General features: G+C 46.6%; 1 protein-coding gene across 2 annotated transcripts in view; it reads right to left on the bottom strand.

Moving 5' to 3' along the window:
• PRKAG2 (protein kinase AMP-activated non-catalytic subunit gamma 2) overlaps positions 1-21,386 on the bottom strand; it is a 400,476-nt gene that overhangs the window by 292,988 nt on the left and 86,102 nt on the right. For both annotated transcript variants that reach the window (XM_037835774.1, XM_037835773.1), the window contains exon 2: positions 6,706-6,777. In XM_037835774.1, coding sequence (XP_037691702.1) covers positions 6,706-6,777 — 72 coding nt within the window. The remainder of the gene's footprint in view (positions 1-6,705; positions 6,778-21,386) is intronic.

Here is a 21,386-nt window from a genome sequence, read left to right as displayed (position 1 = left end):
TATGTACCCCAGGAAAGATCATGTTTTTTAATCCATTCCTGTGGGTGTAGACCTATTGTGGGTGGGATCTTTTGATTGGGTTATTTCAGTTGATACATGACCCAGGTGGGTCTTAATCCTCTTACTGGAGTCCTTTGTAAGACAAGCTCAGAAAGGAAAAAAGCCACAGAAGCTGGGAGAGAAGGACTCACACAGAAGCTCAGGAAGAAAGCCACAGACAGAGCAGCCAGAAGCTGAAAGCAATGGAACCCGGGAGAGAAGGACCAGCAGGCACCAGTCAAGTGCCTGGCCATGTGACAGATATTGTCGGATGATACCTTGATTTGGACATTTGCATGGCCCAAGAACTGTAAGCTTGTAATAAATCCCCAGGGTAAAAGCCATCCCATTTCTGGTATATAGCATTTTGTCAGCTTTAGCAAACTAAAACAAAAGGGAAACCACTGAAAGCTCTTAAGCAGGGGAATGATACTATTCTGGTTTGCTAAAGCTGCCAATATGCAAAATACCAGAAATAGACTGGCTTTTATAAAGGGGATTTATGAAGTTACAAATTTGCAGTTCTATGGCCATAAAAGTGTCCAAACTAAGGCATCAATAAGATGACACCTTCACTGAAGGATGGCTACTGGCATCCAGAAAACCTATTAGCTGGGAAGGCATGTGGTTGGCATCTTCTGATCCCGAGTTGTGTTCCAGCTCCTCTCTCAGCTCCTGTGCATTCTTGGTTCCTTCTCCCAGGACATACCTCGCTAAGCGCCTGGGGGTCCTGTCTTAGCATATCCTGGGATAAACTCTGGGCTTCATCTCAGCTAAATGTCCTTCTGTCTGCATCTCTAAGCATCGCCAAGTATCAGTGTCAGCAAGCGTCTCTCCAGAAGTCTCTCTTGTAGGACTCCAGAGATTTAATTAAGATACACCTTGAATGGGTGGGGCCCATATCTCCATGGAGATAATTAATCAAAGGTCTAACCCACAGTTGACTGAGTCACCTCTCCATGGAAACACTCAATCAAAAGATTAATGTTGCCCTCACAAGATTGCATTAAAGATTGCTTTTGGGGGGACATAATATATCCAAACCAGCACAGACACAGACAAATTTATTTGCAACAGATCATTCTGGTAGCCTCCATAATGCCTCTCTCACCATCATTCATGGAATGTTCCTAAGCCAGGAGGTAGGAGAAGGTGCTGGCTGGAGGCACAGAGGTTAAAGTCACAAAGCTCATAAAGGGAACCAAGAGTCTGACCTCCAACCTTATGGCCTTAACATGACACCATATACTGTATACTCCCAGAGAGCAGCAGAAATGTCTGGGAGGGAGTACACCCTAAAGACAGGTGAAAAACAAGAGGAGTCAAGGTTAATCACAAGGGCAAGGAAGAGGCTATTAAACTACCACAGTCACTTTTAGGAACTATTTGAAAGGTTAATTCCAAAAGTCCTCTTCATGTTTAACTGTGCTGTTTGCATTGCACAGTGGCCTCTGCTTGGAGAGATGGGAGAAGAGCAGAGCAAATGCTAATGCTTGGTTCTGTGGCAGGTAACAAAGACCTACCAAGTAAGATCAAGGTCCTCAAAGAGTTTATGGAGAACGGCAGACAAACAACAACGATGTTAGGCAAAACCAAAGAGCCATCAGAATGATGCAGGTGAAGAAAAGTTTCCAGAGAGTAAAAAACTGCATATCATGGGGGCAATCAGGGAAGGCCTTGAAAGCGGGTGGGCTTTGGGTAGGCCCATGGAGCCGAGAAGTCACTCAAGGGAGAGGACCCTGGGGAAAGAAGAGATGGAGCTGGGAAGCACAGCCAATCACTTGGACCATTATGGACAGGTCATGGGGGAAAGATGAACCAAATGCCACTGGAAAATCAGGCACAAAGGGCTCTGAGTGCTATTTTTTTTTAAATGCCAATTTGAACCATGTTTGATGGGCAATGGGGAACCCTAGGATTTTCTTCTGAATGGGATTCCGTTTTACAAAATACATTGAGAATTCCAGGCCAACCAAGTCAGGTACTCTGCAATCAAGCCAGTGAAAGAACTGGGGGAGGAGACCATCCACTCCACCCTGAAAATGGCCAAAGAAGGGTGGACCTTCCGTCTCTGCTCAGCCTTCTCTCAGGGAAGTGCGCAAGCTTAATCACACCCCTTGAGAGTGAGAAAATGAGAGTGGATTTTGAAAGGCACATCCCCCCAGCCTGTTTCCTGCAGGGTGGGGGTGGAGAGTGACACAAATAATGGGTGGCAATTAAATCCACCAAGAACAGGCCTTGGCTCCTGCCTTTCAGCAAGCGGTAACAAAATGATAGTTTGATAAACTTAATTGGATAATTCCCTGGGTTTGGATGACCAAAAGGGCCCTGAGACTCACAAGTGTTTGCCTGGCTCCACGGAAGCTAACGGAGAGCTGGCCCTGGAGGCCGCCTGCCCCAACCGTGCTTAGCAGATAGAGAGGGGAGTGGAGGCGGGAGGGCCGGGCCGCCCGAGGCTTGGATCTTAGCTGTGTCCCTTCCACGTTAGGGAAGAAGAAAGTTTCAGGTGTGTGAAAGTGCTCACGTGAGGACTCCAGAGGATGCCGACTTCGGGATGGGCCAGGAGGGACTGGCGAAAGTGGCCATGGGTGCCTCTTGGGAGCATGAGAGAAATGGGGCAGAAATGAAGGAGGCTGCAGATGAAGGATGCCAGGAAAGGCAACCCGGGTGGAGAAAGTCTCAAGATGAGGGACAAGTGGAACAAGGGAGCCCTGAGAGCAGTGGGGGTAAGTCAGGGAGACACCTCCCTGGGGAAACCAACTCAACCGGGGAGGGGAGGGTGGGCCAAGGTTTGCAGAGGCCCCGGCCTGGAATGAGGGCAACAAACAGCTCACTCAGAGCTCAGTTAGCTGAGAGTGGGAGAGCTCAGGGCATCCGTGAGGTGGAACAGAAAGGGCCTGGTATCCTCAGCAAGAGAGGTGGAAAGGAGGATCCTGTGGAGCTCAGCAGTGGACTAAAAGTGCCAGAGCTGTCTACACAGCCGCACCTAGTGAAATGTCTATAATTCAGGTAAACCAGGATGCACCTCTTAGCAGTGTTCTAAAGTTGATTTTGTGCCCTCCACATCTAAGAGATGATGCACTGTTGTCACGCTTATATCCTAGTCCTACCATTGGAGCACCTTCCATGGGCCAGGCACCATCCCATGCTTATTACATACATTATTTCATTTAAGCTTCATAATAAAAGCTAAGTACTATCCTTAGCCCCAGTTTGCCAATGCAGAAACAGGGTCACAGACATTAAGTATCTGTCCAAGGTTACGATGAAGGCACGCTACCAGGAAAGATGAACAGAGGAGCTGGGCCATAGTCTCAGGATCAAGGTCTACTAAGAAGAAAACACATAGTCATTTATTGGGGTTCATGTGTCTGGGCAGTCCTCAGGTTCCCTCCTGACAGCAGGCTATGCTGGCTGACCAGGAGTAATTGCAGTGGTGTGGGAATGGTCCTGGAGACGTTGCCTGTGAGGATCCTGGCCCAAAGAATCACACATGACAGCTGGGCAGATAAGGGACCAGCAGTTTCTGCACAGGGACATGCTATACAAAAAAGAGCTGCTACCTCTTGGGGAAAGGATACCAGAGAGAGACAGAAAGAGAAGGGACCTGGCAGAGCCATTTCCCTTGTTATTTATAACCTGTATCAACGGATGCTAGGGAATGGCAAACAGTCAAGAAGAAGTGAAAAGGGGAACTCAGAGATGCCAGATGTACCCTCATCCATTTTACTGTAAGTGGGTACCCAGGAAATGGGGCAGACCCCCGAGTATCAAAGAAATATTTAGCTTAGCAGTCACTGCAGCTTTTCAGACACCACTCCCACAGAATGAAAGATTCACTAAGGAGATGGGGAGCTTATTCACAAGCTACAAAGACACAGAGACAAGCCAGAGAGGCAGGAAGCACTGAAGTGGTATCTGTTTCAACTCAGGACACTACCTGTATTGCCTGTCCCATCAGCTCAAGGTTTGGGGTGTTCAGGTGCAATGGAAAACATACTGGACTGAGCATTAAGCAACCTGAATTCAGGCCTGGTTCAATTATTAAGTAGTCATATGACTACAGAAAGTCTTTTTACCATTCTGAACTCCAGTTTTCTCATTATTACAATAGGTGTATGTGCTGTATGGGAACCCAGGACTTCACACAGCCTCAGAAGGAAATCCCAGTAATGATGGAGAGGAACATTCCCCATCAACCTGATTGGATGGAGGACTTGGAGTTAGATTTAAATGAAACAAAATTAAGAAATGTGATTATGTTTTAACATTTGAGTTCATAGCTGCAAGTACATACCCACCTGTACTTGCATACATGGAAGTGATCTCCTGATCCTCTTTCTACCTCACTATCAAAACTTGTCCTCAGAAAGAGTTAGAAATTGGAAAGAATTTAAACCATGCTCTCCTTTTCAGGGGACTTTATGTTTTGAAACGGATCACTAATATTAAGGGGGAGAATTTGGCAGGGAAAGGGGGATGCCCTTCACAGGTAATTTGGAAATTATTCCAGGTAGGGGTTCACCTAACTGTCTACCAAAAAGGCTGGCCTTGCCATGTCAATATAAATTCAAGGTTGCTAGAATCTAATGAAAAGTGGAAATGCAAATGATTCTAGTATCAGGAGGAAGTTATGTGTCTCCTCTTGGGATAGGGGGTACTGGATGGGGATGGGATGGAGATGGGGAGACCAAGGAAAAAAAAAGTCATGGGCAACAAAGTCAGTGGGAATCTCAAGCATTTCTTATCCCTTCCCCCTCCCAACTCTTTCCCTTCTCCAACACGAACACTTTTCATCCGAGGCTCTGTCCTTAGTTTGCATCAGGAGGCTAAAAGATTTAGGGAAAAAGAGGTGCTATTGAACAAATGTCTTCCCCATCAAATAGGTACAAATGTCTTCCCCATTAAAGAGGTACTCCAGTTTGTTGTCTTCTGAAGCATCTACTGCCACTTACAGATGCTGTCTAGTACAATAGTTACCCTCCCATGAGTTTTTGCCTCCTCTCCCCAACAAGATCAAGAAGGCACGGCCTACATCCTAGACTTTTCCAACATCTATTGCCAATGTCAAGCAAAGTTGAAAGTCAATGTGGACGGTAAGAAAACCCATAACTCGTCAGGTACTATTCATTTGTGATGATAACTTTACTCTGGAACCCCTCTGAGAGCCACCAAACTGGGGGGGCAGCGTGGCCCTAAGTGAAACTCCAGTCTTATCCACCCCTGCCCCCAGCCAGAGCAGCTCTGTCCACCTTTACTATGTTCCAAATTCTCACTTAAGTCTGCCCTCGAAGAAAGGTTTCAGGGAGGCAAATGCTGTGACACTGCTAATCTACAGCAAGGATGACACTGTCCTCTTTGATCAGGCCAGTGCAGCCAGCAGGCCATGCTAGGTGTCTGTGGGACCAAGAACTCACCAGCTCTGCCCAGCAGGGCTTTGAGCTTGTGTGGTTCCTTTCCTATCATTCTAGTTCTTTCTCTGTTGATGCAGGAGGCTCTGGAGGCCAAAACCTGTGGGTATCCTCTGAAAGCCTTTTGTGGCCGAGCCAAGATAACTGCTAATAAGATTGCTTGTTCCAGGGCAGGGCAGGGAACAGATGCCAATTGAGCCCTACAGGTCTAAACCAATTTGCTGATGCAATTGTACATAATTCAAAATGCTTACAGAATAGATTAGCTTTTTCCAGTATTGGAACGCCTGTCCAAATTCCAGGCTGCCAGCAGCCAGAGCCAAAGATTTAAGTTTCACTCTTTGTCTCCAATCTGACACTGCTGGCATCTCTATCTCTAGCCCCGACTTGAAAATCACTGCCCACAGGGGGCTTGGCTAGCAGGATTCCCAGGGAGGATAGCTTGTCCCCAGCTCTCTGCTGCACCCTCTTCCCTTCTTGGCTACAGGGCAGGCTACCTCTACTTATCCTTTCTTGCCATGGCCTCCCCTCACCCTTCCCCAGAAAAGCTTTTGTCCTGATCCCGAAACCACTGACTCTCTCTCACCCTCAACTCCCCATCTTGGCTGTCTTGGTTCTATGCAGCCTCGTTGAGACACTGGTTTCCTAATGGAAGAAAAGTTAACCTGCAGGGACGAAGGAGGGGAGAGTAGTGAGTTAAAGAGAGGACTAGGAAAAGCAGAAAAATAGACGAGAGAGAAGGAAAAGAGGAGGAAAAAGACAGTGCCTGAAACAGAAGTAGGGTGGGGGTAAAATGGGGTAAAAGAAAAGCGACTGAAGCCCGGGCTGTTGGGGGTGGGAATGGGAGTGGGCATATGTGGAAGGACACTTGTCCGTGGGGGAGCATAACTGAAAAACCACAGATGCTCTCCAGACCTCCCACTTAGTAACACTGTTCTCTGTGCGAATTAGCACCCCGGGTGCTTAGCTGATTGTTAATCTTCCTCAATTACTTCTGCCCACACTGGGGACTCAAACGTGCAACAGTTGAGCCCAGAGAGAGGAGAAGAAAAAGGAGTGAGGTCCAGGACCTCCCAGGTTGCAGAGGCAGCCGCGGAGGCAAGGCACGGCCGGGCTAAGGGGCCGCCCCGGGGACGGGCTCAGCCGCAGCAGGGCCGGGCAGGTGGAACGCGGGGACCGTCTCCTCTCACTAAGGAGACCCTGCCACGTGGCTCTTTGGAGGAACCGTGAGACACAGACAGGGAGGCAACCTTACCTTACGAGAAGAATGCTTTTCTGAGCTCTCCACATCTCCATCCAGGAATGGCATGGCAAAGGCACTCAGATCCTAGGACGGAAGAAGAGTATGTCTGTCAATGTCACGGCCTCCATCCACGGCTGCCTGTGGTCCTAAGTGCCATCCCCTCCCCTATTCTGGGTCCTCCTCTTAAAAAGGGGAGTTATGGATGGTAAACAGGGTACAAGGTGGGGGGTGTTAGTCTCCCCTTCGAAGTCCTGTCCACTCTCCACGTTCCCTTCCAGAATGCTAAGCCATATGTCCAGTAGCAGCTACCACCTCCCTGTCACCCCAGGGAAGAAGGAAGGAAGGAAGAGCCCGCACTGAAATGGATAGGAAAAGAGCTGCAGAGGAAGGAAAGCAGAGAGAATACAGGAATAAAAGTCCCATCCCAGGATGTTTTGGGGAATGGCTGAAGGCAGGATTTTATGTCACTGCAAGGAGCACAGGATCTCCACAAACGGGTCCAAGGCCTGTGAGTCGGCACTGGAAAGACCACGGGGGTTGGGGTGGCAGCTGTGGCAAAACAATCAGTAAGGCCTGATGACATTAGTGGCCACAAGGAGTGGGACGAGAGTCCAGAACAGACTGATGGGCTGCTTCCATGGCACCAACTCGTCATGTCTAAAGCAGAAGCCACCATGTTCCCCCTCGGCCCTGCCCATCCTTCCTCCAGCATTCTGTCTTGGTGAGACCCTACTGGGCAGACAACAGGTCCAGAAGAGCCACTTCCTTAACCTTTTTCTAACCCATTCCCTCCTCTCTGTCCATTGCTGCTGGTGTCCAGGTCTTTGTTCTCCCTCACCCTGGCCCTGTCTTTGGCTGTCTCCTTCTCCAAGCATTTCATTCTTATCCCATTTCAATCCCACCTCCAAACCTGTACTTGAAGAGTGATATGTCAGTGCCTCCCCTAAAACCCCAGGGGCCTGCCATAGCCTTGGCAATGACGGCTACCAAACCTGGCAGATTGGAACAGGCTGGTGAGCTCTAAAATATGCAGGTTCCCGAGCTGCACCCCAGACCTGCTGACACAGCCTCCCTGGTTTCAGTTTATTTCACTGATTCTCCTTCCTGTCTGCACATTAGAATTATCTGGGGAGCTATTGATAGCAGTGCCTTGGTCCCACCCACAGAGATGGAGTTGGCTGGTCCAAGGCTGACCGTGGCCTCCTAATCCCGGCGAGCAGCCTAGTGGAGGCCCAGGGCTCCTGTTGATGTTTCTAGAGGGCATTCTGTGGATCACCCTGGCCCCGCAGGACCAAATACTAAGCCCCACAGTCTGGCCTCATCTGCCTCTCCAGGCTTATTTTTAAAGAGCTCCGCACCCATCTCCTCCTTTCACCAACAGCCCCACCATGCCGTCTGTGGGTTTCCAAACACAGATCTGTGGACGCTCTGCCTGAAATGCTGCTCAACCCCCCTAAACGGCTTCCCCCGGATCAGTTCCAGGCCACTTTTCTACAACCATCCATCCCCTCCCAGTGGAACTGGCCCCACTTCCTTCCCTTCAGCCCCTCCAAGGAGGCTTCAGTCTTACATCTCCAGCACCTGGCACCGAGCCTGGCACAGAGGCAATGAATGAATCGGCAACACCAGTAGCCATTCTCCAAACCCTCCAAGCCCTTTAGCTCCTCTGCGCCTTCGCTCTCCCTCTTCCTGCCCCCACCCCACCCCCTAATCCTGGTTTACAGAGCAAACTCAAATGTGTCACTCAAAGCCCAACTCAAATATTATCTCTGGCTTTGACCCACCCTCAGGCGAAATGCATTATTCTCTTATCTGCGTTCCCACAGTTCTTTAGACATACCTTTATTATAGGACTTATCACACTGTTACACTCATTTATTTACTAGTCTGTTCTCTAACTAGACTTTGATTCCATCAAGGGCAAAGGAAAAAGCTATTTATCTTCATGTTCTCAGGCTCACATTGTGCCAGGCATACAGGTGTTCAAAAGCGTTTGAATTAACTCCTCTGCAATCACCTGCCTGCTACAATGGCAAATGTGAGGTGCAAGAGATCAGACTAACAGGCCCCCAAGAAGTAGTTTTCTGGTTGCAGCTCCCTGGGAAGAGAGGGGAGGGACCAGGGGTAGGTCACTTATCTCCAGTTTTAATGAGTACATTCTTCTCATATTTCAAGTAATCATTACCCTCTAACATTTGTTCAGCAACAGCAGTTGCCACATGCGAAAGCATTTTCAAAATACTCGTCTCTCCCTCACACATCAATCCTAAGAAGCATCATATTCCAGAAACTGAGGCCCAAGGAGGTTAAGTGATTCATGCAAGGACCCTCCTAGATGGGGTCATTCCGTCAGCATGGTGGGTTCTTACCCTGTTATTGGATACTTGTCGATAGACTGATTTTCATTTGGTCATTTCATGTGTGGATGGTGTACTCTGATTAGACTGAAATATCCTAACCATTTCTCCTATTTTTCCAATACACAGAAAATAGCAAAATTTTTAGTGCATAATAAGCACCCCTCCATAAATGTTGACCAGTGGGGTGGGGGTACGGAGGATACTCTTAAAAGAGCTGAGAGCAGGACACTGCCTCCCAGGCCCCAGGCAACAGCTGGATGGGAGCTGCCGCTGGTTCCAGGCAGCTGTTTCTGACCACAGTGAACTCATTAAAGTATCAAATCAACCCGATCTTGTTGCGTGCCCACTGGGCCACTGTGAGACGCAGGCTGCAGCGTGCCTGCCTGGTCAAGCATCCTGGCAGGGAAGTCCCTTGGCATGGCTGGTGGGCTTTGATGGAAGACTCCCCCACCCCCACTTTCCATTATTCTAATCTTGGCTTTCTGCCCCCAGAGCTCACCAAGAAACATTATGCACCTTGGATACTGGGTGTGGGAAAATCTCTAACTGTGACCGTAGTAACAAGACTATTAGCACGTAGAATAACTGAAGACCTGGCCTCTAAGCTCAGCCAGCATTCCAGAAGGGTCCAGGCTCCAGGAGTTTACCTTGTTCACGTGGTCTCTACATTTTAAATTCCTACCAGAGGCTTGATAGTTTCCTCATTGCTGTTAGCCTCTCCTTGCCCCAATCCCTTAACTTCCTCCATTTCTTCAACCAGATAATTAGGCCCTCACTGCGTAATTGGTAGATATTTCACCAGGCTCTGTCGCAGTGCCAAGAGAAGTTTAAGATGTAATTTCTGCCAAGAGACAGCTAGCTTTAGTACTGTAGAATTTTTTTCTGCTGCACAAAATATATCTTTGACCTTGACTACATGCTCATGAAATAATTGCCAGGGTCTTTGGGGAAAGTAAAGTTTCAGGATTTGGGCCCATAAGGTCACCTGTCGGGAAAGCATCAGAGCAAAAAAGAAAAGAGGAACCCTAACTCCAGGTTCAAGAAAATTCCCAAGATGTGAGTTGACCTTAAAAGTAGCTCATTTAACCTCCTCTCCAAACCTCTTCAGAAATCTGGGCAAAAGCTAGAAGCCTACCACAAAAAGTAGGGTATCAACATACTATTTATCATCATCAAATAGTATGTCCTTAAGTCTTCCAATCATTGCCTCATTTGATCCTTATAGCAATCCATACTAAGTAGGAAAGGCAGGTGGTATTATCCCAGACTACAGATGAAGATACTGAGGGTCAGAGAGGTTAAGCCACTTGCCCAAGGCCAGACAACTAGAGAGTAACCAGCAGGTACTATAACCCAGGTACATCCACTCCCAGCGTAGACCTCTAGACCTCTATGCTCTATTAAACAACATCACCTCCTTGGGGTGGCTCAACTCCAGTTAATAGAAAAACAGCTTCGTATCAGAGGCTGTAAAGAAATGGAGCTTATTAATAAGCATGCAAAATGAGTACCTCAGGGGAAGAATGAAGGATGGATGAGGATTTGTATAGTTCAATGATTCATTCCCAAGATAGGTTAAGAAACTTTCGCTTTAAGTACATTTCCTTAATTAAAAGTAATTTGCCCTTGTGTTGCACAAGAAAGGAAAACTACAGACCAGTATCCCTAATAAGTACACATACAAAAATCCTCAACAAAATCCTAGGAAACTGAATCCAGCAGCATATTAAAAGGATTATTATACACCATGATTTAGTAAGTCCAATCTGAACTATATACCCAGAAGAATTGAAAACAAAAAGTCATACACAAATGTTTATAGCAGCATTTTTCACAAGAGCCAAAAAGTGGAAACAACCAAGATGTCCATTAACTAATGAATGGATAAAAAAAAAATATGGCATTTACACACAAGGGGATATTATTCAGCTATAAATAGGAATGATTCACTGATACATGCTATAACACAGAACCTTGAAAACATTATGTAATGTGAAAGAAAATAGTTACAAAAGGCCACATGTTGTAGGGTTACATTTATATGAACTGTCAGGAGTAGGCAAATCCACAGCCACTGAAAGCAGATTAGTAGTTGTCAGGGGCTGGAGAAAAGGTATGGGCATGACTGCTTGATGGGTATCAGGTTCCTTTTTGGGGTGATGGAAATGTTCTGTAATTAGATAAACATGATGGTTGTACGTTGAGACTGTGCTGGAAGTCGCTGAATTATACACTTTAAAATAGTTAAAATGGTGAATTTTATGTTATGTGAATTTTACCTCAATAAAAAGAAATTACTTCACACACACAGTCATCCTTGTGTTGCAAAGAACAGAAAAGTATAAAGAATCCCACTACCAAATGACTATCACTTACCATTCTGGCACTGTTCCACATTTTGTATAGTTTGGAGTTGCATATACAGCTTTTGCCCAATAAGATAGTAGAATTTCTAACATTTACAATCAAATAATTTGCTAACTCTTGAAGGAGAGGGAGTGTTTTTCTCATGTTTTAACCTTAATAGGAGGTTCAAAATAGTGTGTATTGATCGGATAGAGTTCTGATTTTTCGGCTTTTCTGATCTTTTGCCTTACAAAACTCCTTTGTTGATGCAGCTGGGACACCCCACAAAGAGGGCTGATAGAAGTGCAAGTACAGGACAAACAGAAAAACTGCCAATGTGGGGACCCATGGGCTCCATCTCCCAGCCAATTAAGGGGTTTAAAATATCAGGTTCACATAGAACATTCCTGTGAAATTATCAGGCAGTTTGATTCCTACTGAGAAAAGAACACATTTAGGATGGTTTTCATTCTCTATTCCCACTGAGCAGATCCAAGTATACAGAGCACCATAAACAGCTGAAGCTATCCATGAGTTGAGGAATTACTAAACTGAGTGTCCTTTATAGGCTTGTCCAAGACCCCTGCATCCCCTCAGGCATGTGAGAATACTACCTGTTTAAAAAGACACTCAGAAGACCAGAGTTCAAGCCCCCAGCCGAGTTATTTATCATCTGTGAGAACTTGGTCAAGTCAGAACTTGCATTTTTCATCTGTTAAAAAAAAAGGGGGGGGGGGTTTAACTAGATAATTTCTAAAGATACCTTTTAGCTCACACATTCCCTGTTTTTATCTATTGAACTGGACAAAAATAGGCAGAATCAGAAGCATTTTGAAAGAATGCTGCCAGACTGAGAATAAAATACACCTTCCCATATCTCTTCTTAGTCCAAGAAATAGTCATCTCCTACTCTCAGACTACAAAATAAAACACAGCTCTCAAAAGTTGCAGGGCTTTTGAGCAGAGTTTCAGTGAACATCAGCTAACCCATGGAGGAATGAAGGAATTGGGTTTCATTTCTTCAATGATACTTCATACATGTAGTATTTTGTGACCCAGCTGTATCTCTGGCTTTCTTATCTTAATATCTGTCTTGAACTGCTTCTAAAATTCTAACCCTCTGGTTTCTAGATTGATTTCCAAGGTGCCTCAATCCTATGGACCTGGGTTGTCGGTTCCAGTGCCAGGTGAGTCCTAGCAGATGTCAGCATGAGTCCAGAAAAGCAACGAGTGTCCTCCTTGGTGTCACGGACCCTCCGGTTACCTGGGTCCCCTCACCCTGCCCATTTCCCCCAACTATCACCTAACCTTCAGTCATTAACCTGGCTGAGCCGCTCACACTGAATTAGCTTCATCTGTATCTAAGCTGTTTTTCCTGTGACTTGTCATTTGCCTCCTGTTGTAATGGTCTTGGCAAGCCCCTAGAAGGGAGGCACAAGTAAGGCATCTCCCAATGGGCTGCCCTTGCACAATCCCTCAAAATCTGCCAAACAGGCAATTCTCGGTACTGAGGCGGGGGTGGCCAGAGCCACGGTCAATTGGAGCCTTTGAGAAACATTCACGTTATATAACCACTTTTAGAAAAATAAGGAACAAGTACTGAATTACTGGAAGCCGGCAACAGCGGAGGGACAGTGGCCAAATTAGGGAAAGCCTAAACTTAACTCTCAGAGAAGCTCCAAAATTATTTCTTTTCCACAGAGGACATCATGGTTTCTGACTGAAGTCTGAGAGACTTCCTGATGTGAAAAAAGAAAAGAAAACCTCACCAATTTTCACTGCTGCTGCCACCCTCTCTCTCCCCGATGCACAACCTGGCAGCCCCGGTTTGCATAGTTCTGGCTCTGGGCTCCCCCTCCTGCCTTGCCCTGCCCTCCACGGCCAATGTGGGGCTTCGTACCTAGGATCGACTGCCTGCAGGAAGAAAAGTGCTTCAGCCCACAGGGTTTAGCAGAGGCTTTTCTCCAAAGGAAAAAAAAAAGAAAAAAAAAAAAAAAAAAAAAAGGCAGAAATCTGGCAGTGTGACCTTTCCCCTTGCTTTAAGGAAATATCCTGCACCAACGCTATTCCCGATTCCTTACCCAGCTCAGCAATCCCTTTAACTTCTTGTATGCGGCACATCTTTTAACCTCTGGGAGCCTCCAGTTTACAACTGTAAAATAAGGACACAATGGCTTCTCTATCACGAGGTGGTGGCTGTAAAACCAAGACGGGATGATACAAAAGAAGGCCCTTCCAGTAGTGTAAATCCATATGTGGTATTGCGGATCATAAATGCCACTGGCAGATGACACACTCCAACCTGAGGATCAAAGGTCGTGGCAAGGGCAAAGGGCAAGAGGGCATCATTAGAAGCCACCAGGCACTGGCCACTGGGTCCCGAGTGCCGTTAACCTCAGAAACCAGGGCAGTCTCTCACGCTCCAACTGGGCCTGCTATCATGTTGAAAAGGCTTATGCCGAAGACCTTAGCTGCCCCTCCCTATAATTAGGGAGCTGTCTTTATCCCTTTCCCAAGCCGAAGACAGGATGATTAATAACTTGTGCACAGCGATTCACAAGGCAATTCTAAAGAGGGATTACAAAGCACTGGCTGCTGCTCTTTTAACAGTTTCTGGCTCTCCTCTTGTTAAAAAGGAAGCTGGGCCTTTCCCTGCTATCTAGGCCGCCCTTGCATGATCAGAGTTAAATGGAACCTGAGAAGGTCCCCACCAGTCTCCTCACTTTATAGCTGGGGACACTGAGCAGAGGGGAACGGTGGTGACTCAGCCAGAGCCCAGCTGTCCATTAGTTGTCCCCAGCCTCCAGAGGCTTGTGCAGTGGGTCCACGAGGGGCCCTTCCAACCCAAGTTCCCAGTGTCCTTTCCCCATTCTCTCCTAGCTCAGGGCCCCCAGAGCGCCCTCTTAAAAGGCAAATGTTCCCAGGCCAGGGGAGGCCCAGCCTCTGCTAAGCACTAAGGTTTAGAAATCTGAACGACCTAGCTTCTTGTCTTCCTCCAGCTTGGTTGAACTCTTCCTGGACAAAGGGAGTGGGAGATAGGCAGCTGCGCAGCCTAGAGGGACAGGCTGGGTAGAGGCTGCAGGGAGTCTGGACAAGCACACAGCTGTGACAGGGGTGGCAAATGCCTGGATAGGTAGCAGCAGGTGCAATGTAGGAGCCAAAGCTGCATGGTTTGCTGCAATTATTTCTCCATATACCACCAGCATCAGCCTTCCACCCTCATCAGCAGCTATGTCCTGGGCTTCCGGTTGCTGCCTCAGTCCAGCAGAATAACTCAAATCTCCACAGGTGGTAGTTCAGCCCCCAGCCAGGTGAGGGGAGACAAGATATAATGCAACAGAGAACTTCTGGTTCCACTGACCAAGTCTCAAGTCCTGGACCTCTCTACCCCAAGCTGGTGGGTGTCAAGCACAGGTTGGGAGTCCAGGGCAAAGGGGAGGTAGCAGGCTGTTCTGAGCCTCTAGGCTGATGCCGAGAAGGTGAGCCAACAGGTGTGTTCTCTCTGCACACTGCTGTGCCTTCACTTTGCCAAGGGCCACACGAAATATTCAAGGGAAAGAGCTGGTCAAGTGTATAAAGACTGATGTAAAATTTTGCCCATCATGGCAGTGTTCAGTGACACACAGGATACAACCCCAATAGGTCTCTCTTTACTGTCATGGAAGAATGTACCATATATTAATGAAAATAGCAGGTCTAGAGAAGTCCTGCAATCACAATATAGCTTAATCTTTTGGAGCCTCATCTGTAAAATGGGGGTGCTAATTCTTGTTTCACAAGCCTGTTGTGTAAATGTTTGTCATGGCATCTCATGATGCTGTTTTATCACTCAGTGCCTTTCTCCCTCCATACTCTACCAGTCAGCTGACAGTCACGTCAACACTGAGCCCACCTTTGAGCCACCAGCATCTCCAATAGTACTCAAATGATAGTTAGTCTTCCCCCTAACAAAACTGATACCTGTAAGGATGCTCATAAACTCACTTGTGCTGAGATATAAACAACTCATAACAGCTTGGAGGATCCTAAACATCACAGCTTTATGATAAGGGAATGAGATTCTAAGGGGATATTGTGAGTAGCTTAGGCCTTCTGAAGGCAAGGACAGACTGAAGAAGTGAACCACCTGTAAAATGAGGGTAGGACCTTCATTTCTAGGGCTCTTTCCAGCTCTGACAGTCTATGATTTTACAAAGACAAGCCTTAAGATAGACTCTGAAAAGGCTTGGGTCTCTGGAGGGGGTTTATTTTACCCAGAAATAAAGTGCCAAACCACCAAACAAAACTACAACGCCTTGGTATTGAAGCTGATGGTAAGCCACCTAAGATTTAGCACAGTGCCCAGCCAGCCATATACTCTTAAATGATCTGGGCCTCCCACATTTTAATGATCTCTTCAGGAAGAGGGAAACAAAACACAAAAACAAGAGAAACGTGGAGGTGGAGCTGGGTCTTTCCTGCAGACCCAAAGGGCCCTCAGTCAGATTCTGAGGCTCCCCTGCCTACAGTTCTCCACAGGCAGAAGAGGCACCGCAGAGTAAAAATCAAGTTGTTTTGGTTTATGCTTGAAAACAAATTGCAGGAGGGACAGGACAAATTAAAATAACACTGGGCACGTAGGGAACATTTTTTATAAGTTCACAGAGTTGCTGGCTGGCTCCAAGACACATAGTCCTTTACTTAGGAAAACCTGGCTCAAAACCTCAGAGCTTAGAGAACCGCCTCATTTCTGCTCCCAGCCATTGCCAAACCCATGGCTTTGCACTAGGTGCAGGAGTTCAAGTCCAGGGTACTTTTCAGCTCTGTGTTTTCAGGATAGCAAATGCCCATCTCTATAAAACTTTATCAAAAGATTCTTCCAAACAAGAAAAAGTGCACTTTCTACCGGTGTCCAAGAATTCTTCCCATCTTTATTCATATTTTCACCTACTTGCTCTGTGCCAGGCACTTTATAGATTGAAAAGTACAAGGTGTTCAAAGGTTCAGCAAATACCAAGGATTCAAAAGGATACAAGGGCTTCCCAACATAAACCGAATGGACAGAAGTGCTTTCATTCGTTTGTTCACCCTCGCTCTCATCCCAGGGGTGAACACGCTACTCCAGAAGCATTCAGCCACTGTTTTTCAAACTACAAGTCCTAACCAATCAGTGGACCCTGACATTGATTTACTGGATTGTGCAACCATATGAAAAATGAATTAGAATGAAATAAGAACACATCTATTGTCTCATAAAACTTTTGTTTCAATTATTCATACACACACATATAAAGATATAGAATAAAACCTAGTTCTTACAGTGCTGTTGAAAAAAGTCTGAACAATTCCACGTTAGATCAGCTTTGAAGTAGAACAGGTAGATTTCAGGGGACAGAAAGGAGTTGGCCTTTTGTCTCTCTAGGTATCACCAGCAGTGGGTAATGGTGAGCATCATCTGGTTTTCCCTGTTCTGGAAGACACCCTCTGATCCCTCTTTGTACTTTGTGCCCAGAAACATACACAAAATAAAAAGATAGAGTATCACATCTCCTAACTACATGGGGAGCAGAGGCAATTCCTTACCTCCTCACCTTTCCTGCAGCCCCCAAATATCTCTCCCGTGGCCCTTTTATCTGCTCTCTGCCCCACCATGGGCAGCTTGGCTCCTGTCAACCCCAGTATCCCCAGGCCACCCCTCGACCTGGGACCTGGAGGCGACTGCCATCCCAGACCCCTTTAGCAGTGGTATTTGTTAGCATCTGCACCAGCCTGGCCCAAGCCTGCTGCTGAAGACCCTCTAGTCTCCTGATGCCCAAACCTAGAGAATCTCAATATCATAGACTATTAAACTTGGAAATGGTCTTAGAAATCTTCTAAGTCAATACCTTCATATTACAGGTAGGGAAATGGAAGTCCAGAGAGATTCAGGTGAATTGCTCAAAGCCACATGACCCAGCCAGAACCAAATCTCACAACTTCTAGCCAATTCTCTCTCTACCACATGATGTTCTTGCTGGCTGATTTTGACAAATAGAGGAATCAATTAAAATGTTTCCATTGCATAAGATAATAACTATCTTACAGAGATAATGTAAATGTGTATGTAAGCACCTGGCTTTTATTACGCAGACAATAAATGTTAGTTATAATTGTTATATGAGGGCATCCCCTAATTTAAGTTCTGTTGGCATCTTTGCATCTTTTATCCAGGAACATGATAAAGCTCTTGTTCCAGGTTAACCTTCTTTGTCATTTGCCAGCTTTGGGAGAGTGTGTTGCTTCACAGGGATCCTTCATGCTTGTGATCATGCCCATTAGGGTGAGCAGCTGCTCCAAAAACTTTCTTGGAACCACAGTGTCCTCCTGAGAATTGAAGGACTGTAGGCACTCTGCACAGAGTGGTCCCAGGTGTACAACAAGTCTAGGGACAAAGTCCAGGTCCAACAGCGGGTACCTGGGAGGTACCTGGGAAGTATCTGCTGACTTATCTGATGAGAGCCCGGTCAGAGCACACTCCAGACAGCTCCCTCCCTGTGTGCTGGGTAGGAAAGGAATGCATTTTGGGAAGACTCTATGCCTCTTACAGAACCCCCTGATGGTTCTAAGGAACCCCATGCCAGGCTTGAATTTCCCACAGGTTAGTAGGGTAAGGACATTCAAAATGGCCAAGGTTTTTTTTTTTTTTTTTTTTTTTTTTGATCCCTTTTACTGATTTAGCTACTGTTGCTAGAAAAGATGAATTGAGTCTACGCCCTTTCTATGAGGGAGGCCTGGATACAGATTGCTGCCACTAATCAATCAGCTGTGCAAACTTGAAAACTCACTTCCGCTCTCTGGTCCTCAGTCTCCTCACCTAAGATAGGACACGGTTAGGTTCGAACCCTAGGGTTCCTCCAGTGCCTTTCAATCCCCAAATTCTGTTTTGCGTAATCCCTCCTCCCAGCACGGTGATTCCACTTCTTCTTTAGACTCATCCTGAGCTGCCCCAAGGCTGTGAAGAGACAACCATTGCCACCTGGTGGATGTACCCTACGTTCAGGCAAAGCCCCAGGAAGCCTGAGCAGGCCCAGGGCACCAACAGGAGAAACACCAAACAAGAGTCATGGCAGCAAGCAGCCAGGATGGCCTCCATTCCCTGGGGCCAACCTTCATCCATCACACTGGACCCCAACCACCCACCCTCTGTCCTTGTAACCAGGAGACAAAAGGAAGCTTGGAATCTAGCTGAGATGACTGCCTGAAGTTTCCCCAGAGATGCCCGTAACCATGGATTCACCTGAGAACAGGGGCTGGAGACGTCTCTTCACCCCGGTGCCCACTGCTTCTGAGTCACTGCAGAATGCAGGGGAGGGGTTGTATTCCAGACGCCCCAATCAGGAAGCCGGGGGCATGAGGCTGCAGGGCGACTCGCCTAAGGCTCGGCCTTCTGGCAGATAAGATAAAGGGGCAAGTGAAGCTCAGAGATTAAATGACTTGCCCAGAGTTAGACAGCACAAAGTCTGGGAGAAAGGCCCAAGAACCCAGGTCTCCCAGCACTCAAGCCAGGCCCTTTCCACAGTGCCATGCTGGGCTCTTACTTTCACTTGCCGGCTGAAAACCGAGTACTAGCTGGAGCCACCAGCCAGCCCTGAGAACATCTGAAGGGAGTGAAACAATTTCCGGGCCCAGGTGGGCAACTGGATTAATTATAGAGACCAACTGTGTGCAGCGTAACTCGAGAGGAGCTTCTTTGCCATAGATTTCAGGTTGCAAACCATGGCGCCGATGAATCCAAACAAGTGAATTTGCTGGGGCTTTCTGGTTTTTTGTTTTGTTTCGTTTTGTTTGCTGCCAACAAACCCAATTCATCCGAGGGGCTTGTTATATAAGGAGCAGAGGGAAGAAAATGTTGGGAGATGAAGCCAAAGTCACCAGACCTGCAGAGACTTCTAGATCAGTCACTTCTCCAGCAGGGAATCAGGTACAAAAAACAGGGGCGTGTTTGTGGGTTTGTTTTTGCAAGGAAGGAAAAAAAAAAAAAAAAAGCCTGTTTCTCTCATCCTAGGAACTGGGCTAAAAGTCATCATCTCCTAGGACAGAGTGTGTCCCCTTCCGTGATGGTCCTTACAGCACACACCTCGTGTGCAGGACGGAATCCCAGGCAGCCTCTGCCTCCTGTATGGGCAGGAGGCTGAACGCCTGGTTCGGGTTCAACTATAAGAGCAGGAAGAAACAACTCCCTGAGCATGTCTCCAGCATGTCTCACCTACTCCCTTTTAGAGTAATTTAGAATCTTTATTTTTTATGGAAAAAGCAAAGAGGATTCTGGATCAAGCTCTGAGGTGATATTCCTTTGGAACTGTCTGTTCCCTGGCATCGTCAGCCCCTTCGTGCTTTCCCTTGATCATCGGTCACCAGTGGATCCTGACTTCCGCATGTTCTAGACGTCAGAAGCCTCCTCGACCGGGGGTCTCTGCCGTTTGCACTTGAAGGCTCTGGGGACCCCTCCCCCAACTTGCACAGTCTGGGTGCCTCATGTCCAAAGTCCTCATGCCCAAAGTGAGTAGAGTCTGACCTTCCAGGATGGCTGTTGGTGGGGGGGCAGCATTTTCCCCAAGATCTGCTTTTAAACTGAACCAAGAGACCAGCACATCCTTGGAGAGGTCCACAAGAAGAATGCGAAACTCTACTGGCAGAGGGGAAAATGGAAATTGCTCCTGGGCTATTCCCAGCTGCCTACTGGGTTCCAGCAGCTTGCACTCTGCCTTATTTTCATGGCTTCAATGCAATTTAGAGATAAGAGGTCAGTTCTCCCCAGACTATCTGTGTGCTGAGCCCAGAGAAAAAAATAAAAATGGAACAGGGACCTTGGCTAAAACCTCTAGTGACTCCCTATTGCTGGGGGAGAAGTTTACCGACTCCTGGCCTGGCATTCAGTGCACTCTATGATCTGGCCTTGATTTCATCTTCTACTCTTCTACATTACTTTTCTGCTCCAGCCACTAGACTTACGTACTGTCCCCTGAACACCCTATTGCTCCCCATTTCCAGGCTGCTGCTTGTATCAGTGGTTCTCAAACTGGGGGTTCATGACTTCCAGAAATTTAAGGTTACTATATAAAAACACTTTTAAAGGTAATTGAAAGGAAGCCAAAAGTCCTTTATAGTAACAGTTGGCAATTAAAATACTTTCAGTGAATACAATGCATTTCTTGCACTGGAGTTCAAGGACACATTATCAGAAGACTCCTTCAGGGGGTTTTCTACATTACACAGTTTGAGAGGGGCTGACTTACACCATACTCTCCTATTTGGATGGGCGTCACTCTTCTTCTCTTAACCATTTGTACGTTACTCATCCTTCAAGAACTAGCTCAATTCCTACAAATTTACAAAGCATTTCCTGACTAGTCCAGCTGGAGATAACCTCTCACTCTAATGCATTTTAACACTTAGAGTTTAAAATCACTCCCTCAAGCATTGCCCATTTGCTATTCCTACGTAATACATCTCCGTATAAGTTGTGAGCACCCTGAGAGCAACAGTTACATGGTCAACTAATATTTTTGGACAGGAAGTAAACTCACGGGATTCAAAAGTCAAAGCAAAATGATATATAAATTGAAAACTCACTCCATCCTGGCCTCACCCCACCAAAGAAATCACCTTTAGTTTATGTATCCAGCTAGCGTTCCTTTATGCCAATACAAATATAAAGTACTTTCCCCTTTCTTATACAAAGGGATACCTATTGTATATTCTGCTCCAAACCTTGCTTTTATCACTAAATGAATCCAGACGATCCTTCAATATCAGCACATAAAATTGTTTTTGGTTTGTTTGCTTGTTTGTTTGTTTTGGTAGCTGCAGCATCTTTGTTTGTATGAAAGACTCCAGTTTAACCAGTCCCCTATGGAAGACATGGGCAGTTTTCAATCTTTTACTAGAACAGATAATGCTGTAATGAAAACTCTGTACATACTTCCCTTCACACTTGTACAGATACATATTTCTAAGATAAGTTCCCAG

Source organism: Choloepus didactylus, chromosome 5, assembly GCF_015220235.1.
Source record: "Choloepus didactylus isolate mChoDid1 chromosome 5, mChoDid1.pri, whole genome shotgun sequence".
Lineage (NCBI taxonomy): Eukaryota > Metazoa > Chordata > Mammalia > Pilosa > Megalonychidae > Choloepus > Choloepus didactylus.
This window is presented reverse-complemented; position numbering and strand designations above follow the sequence as displayed.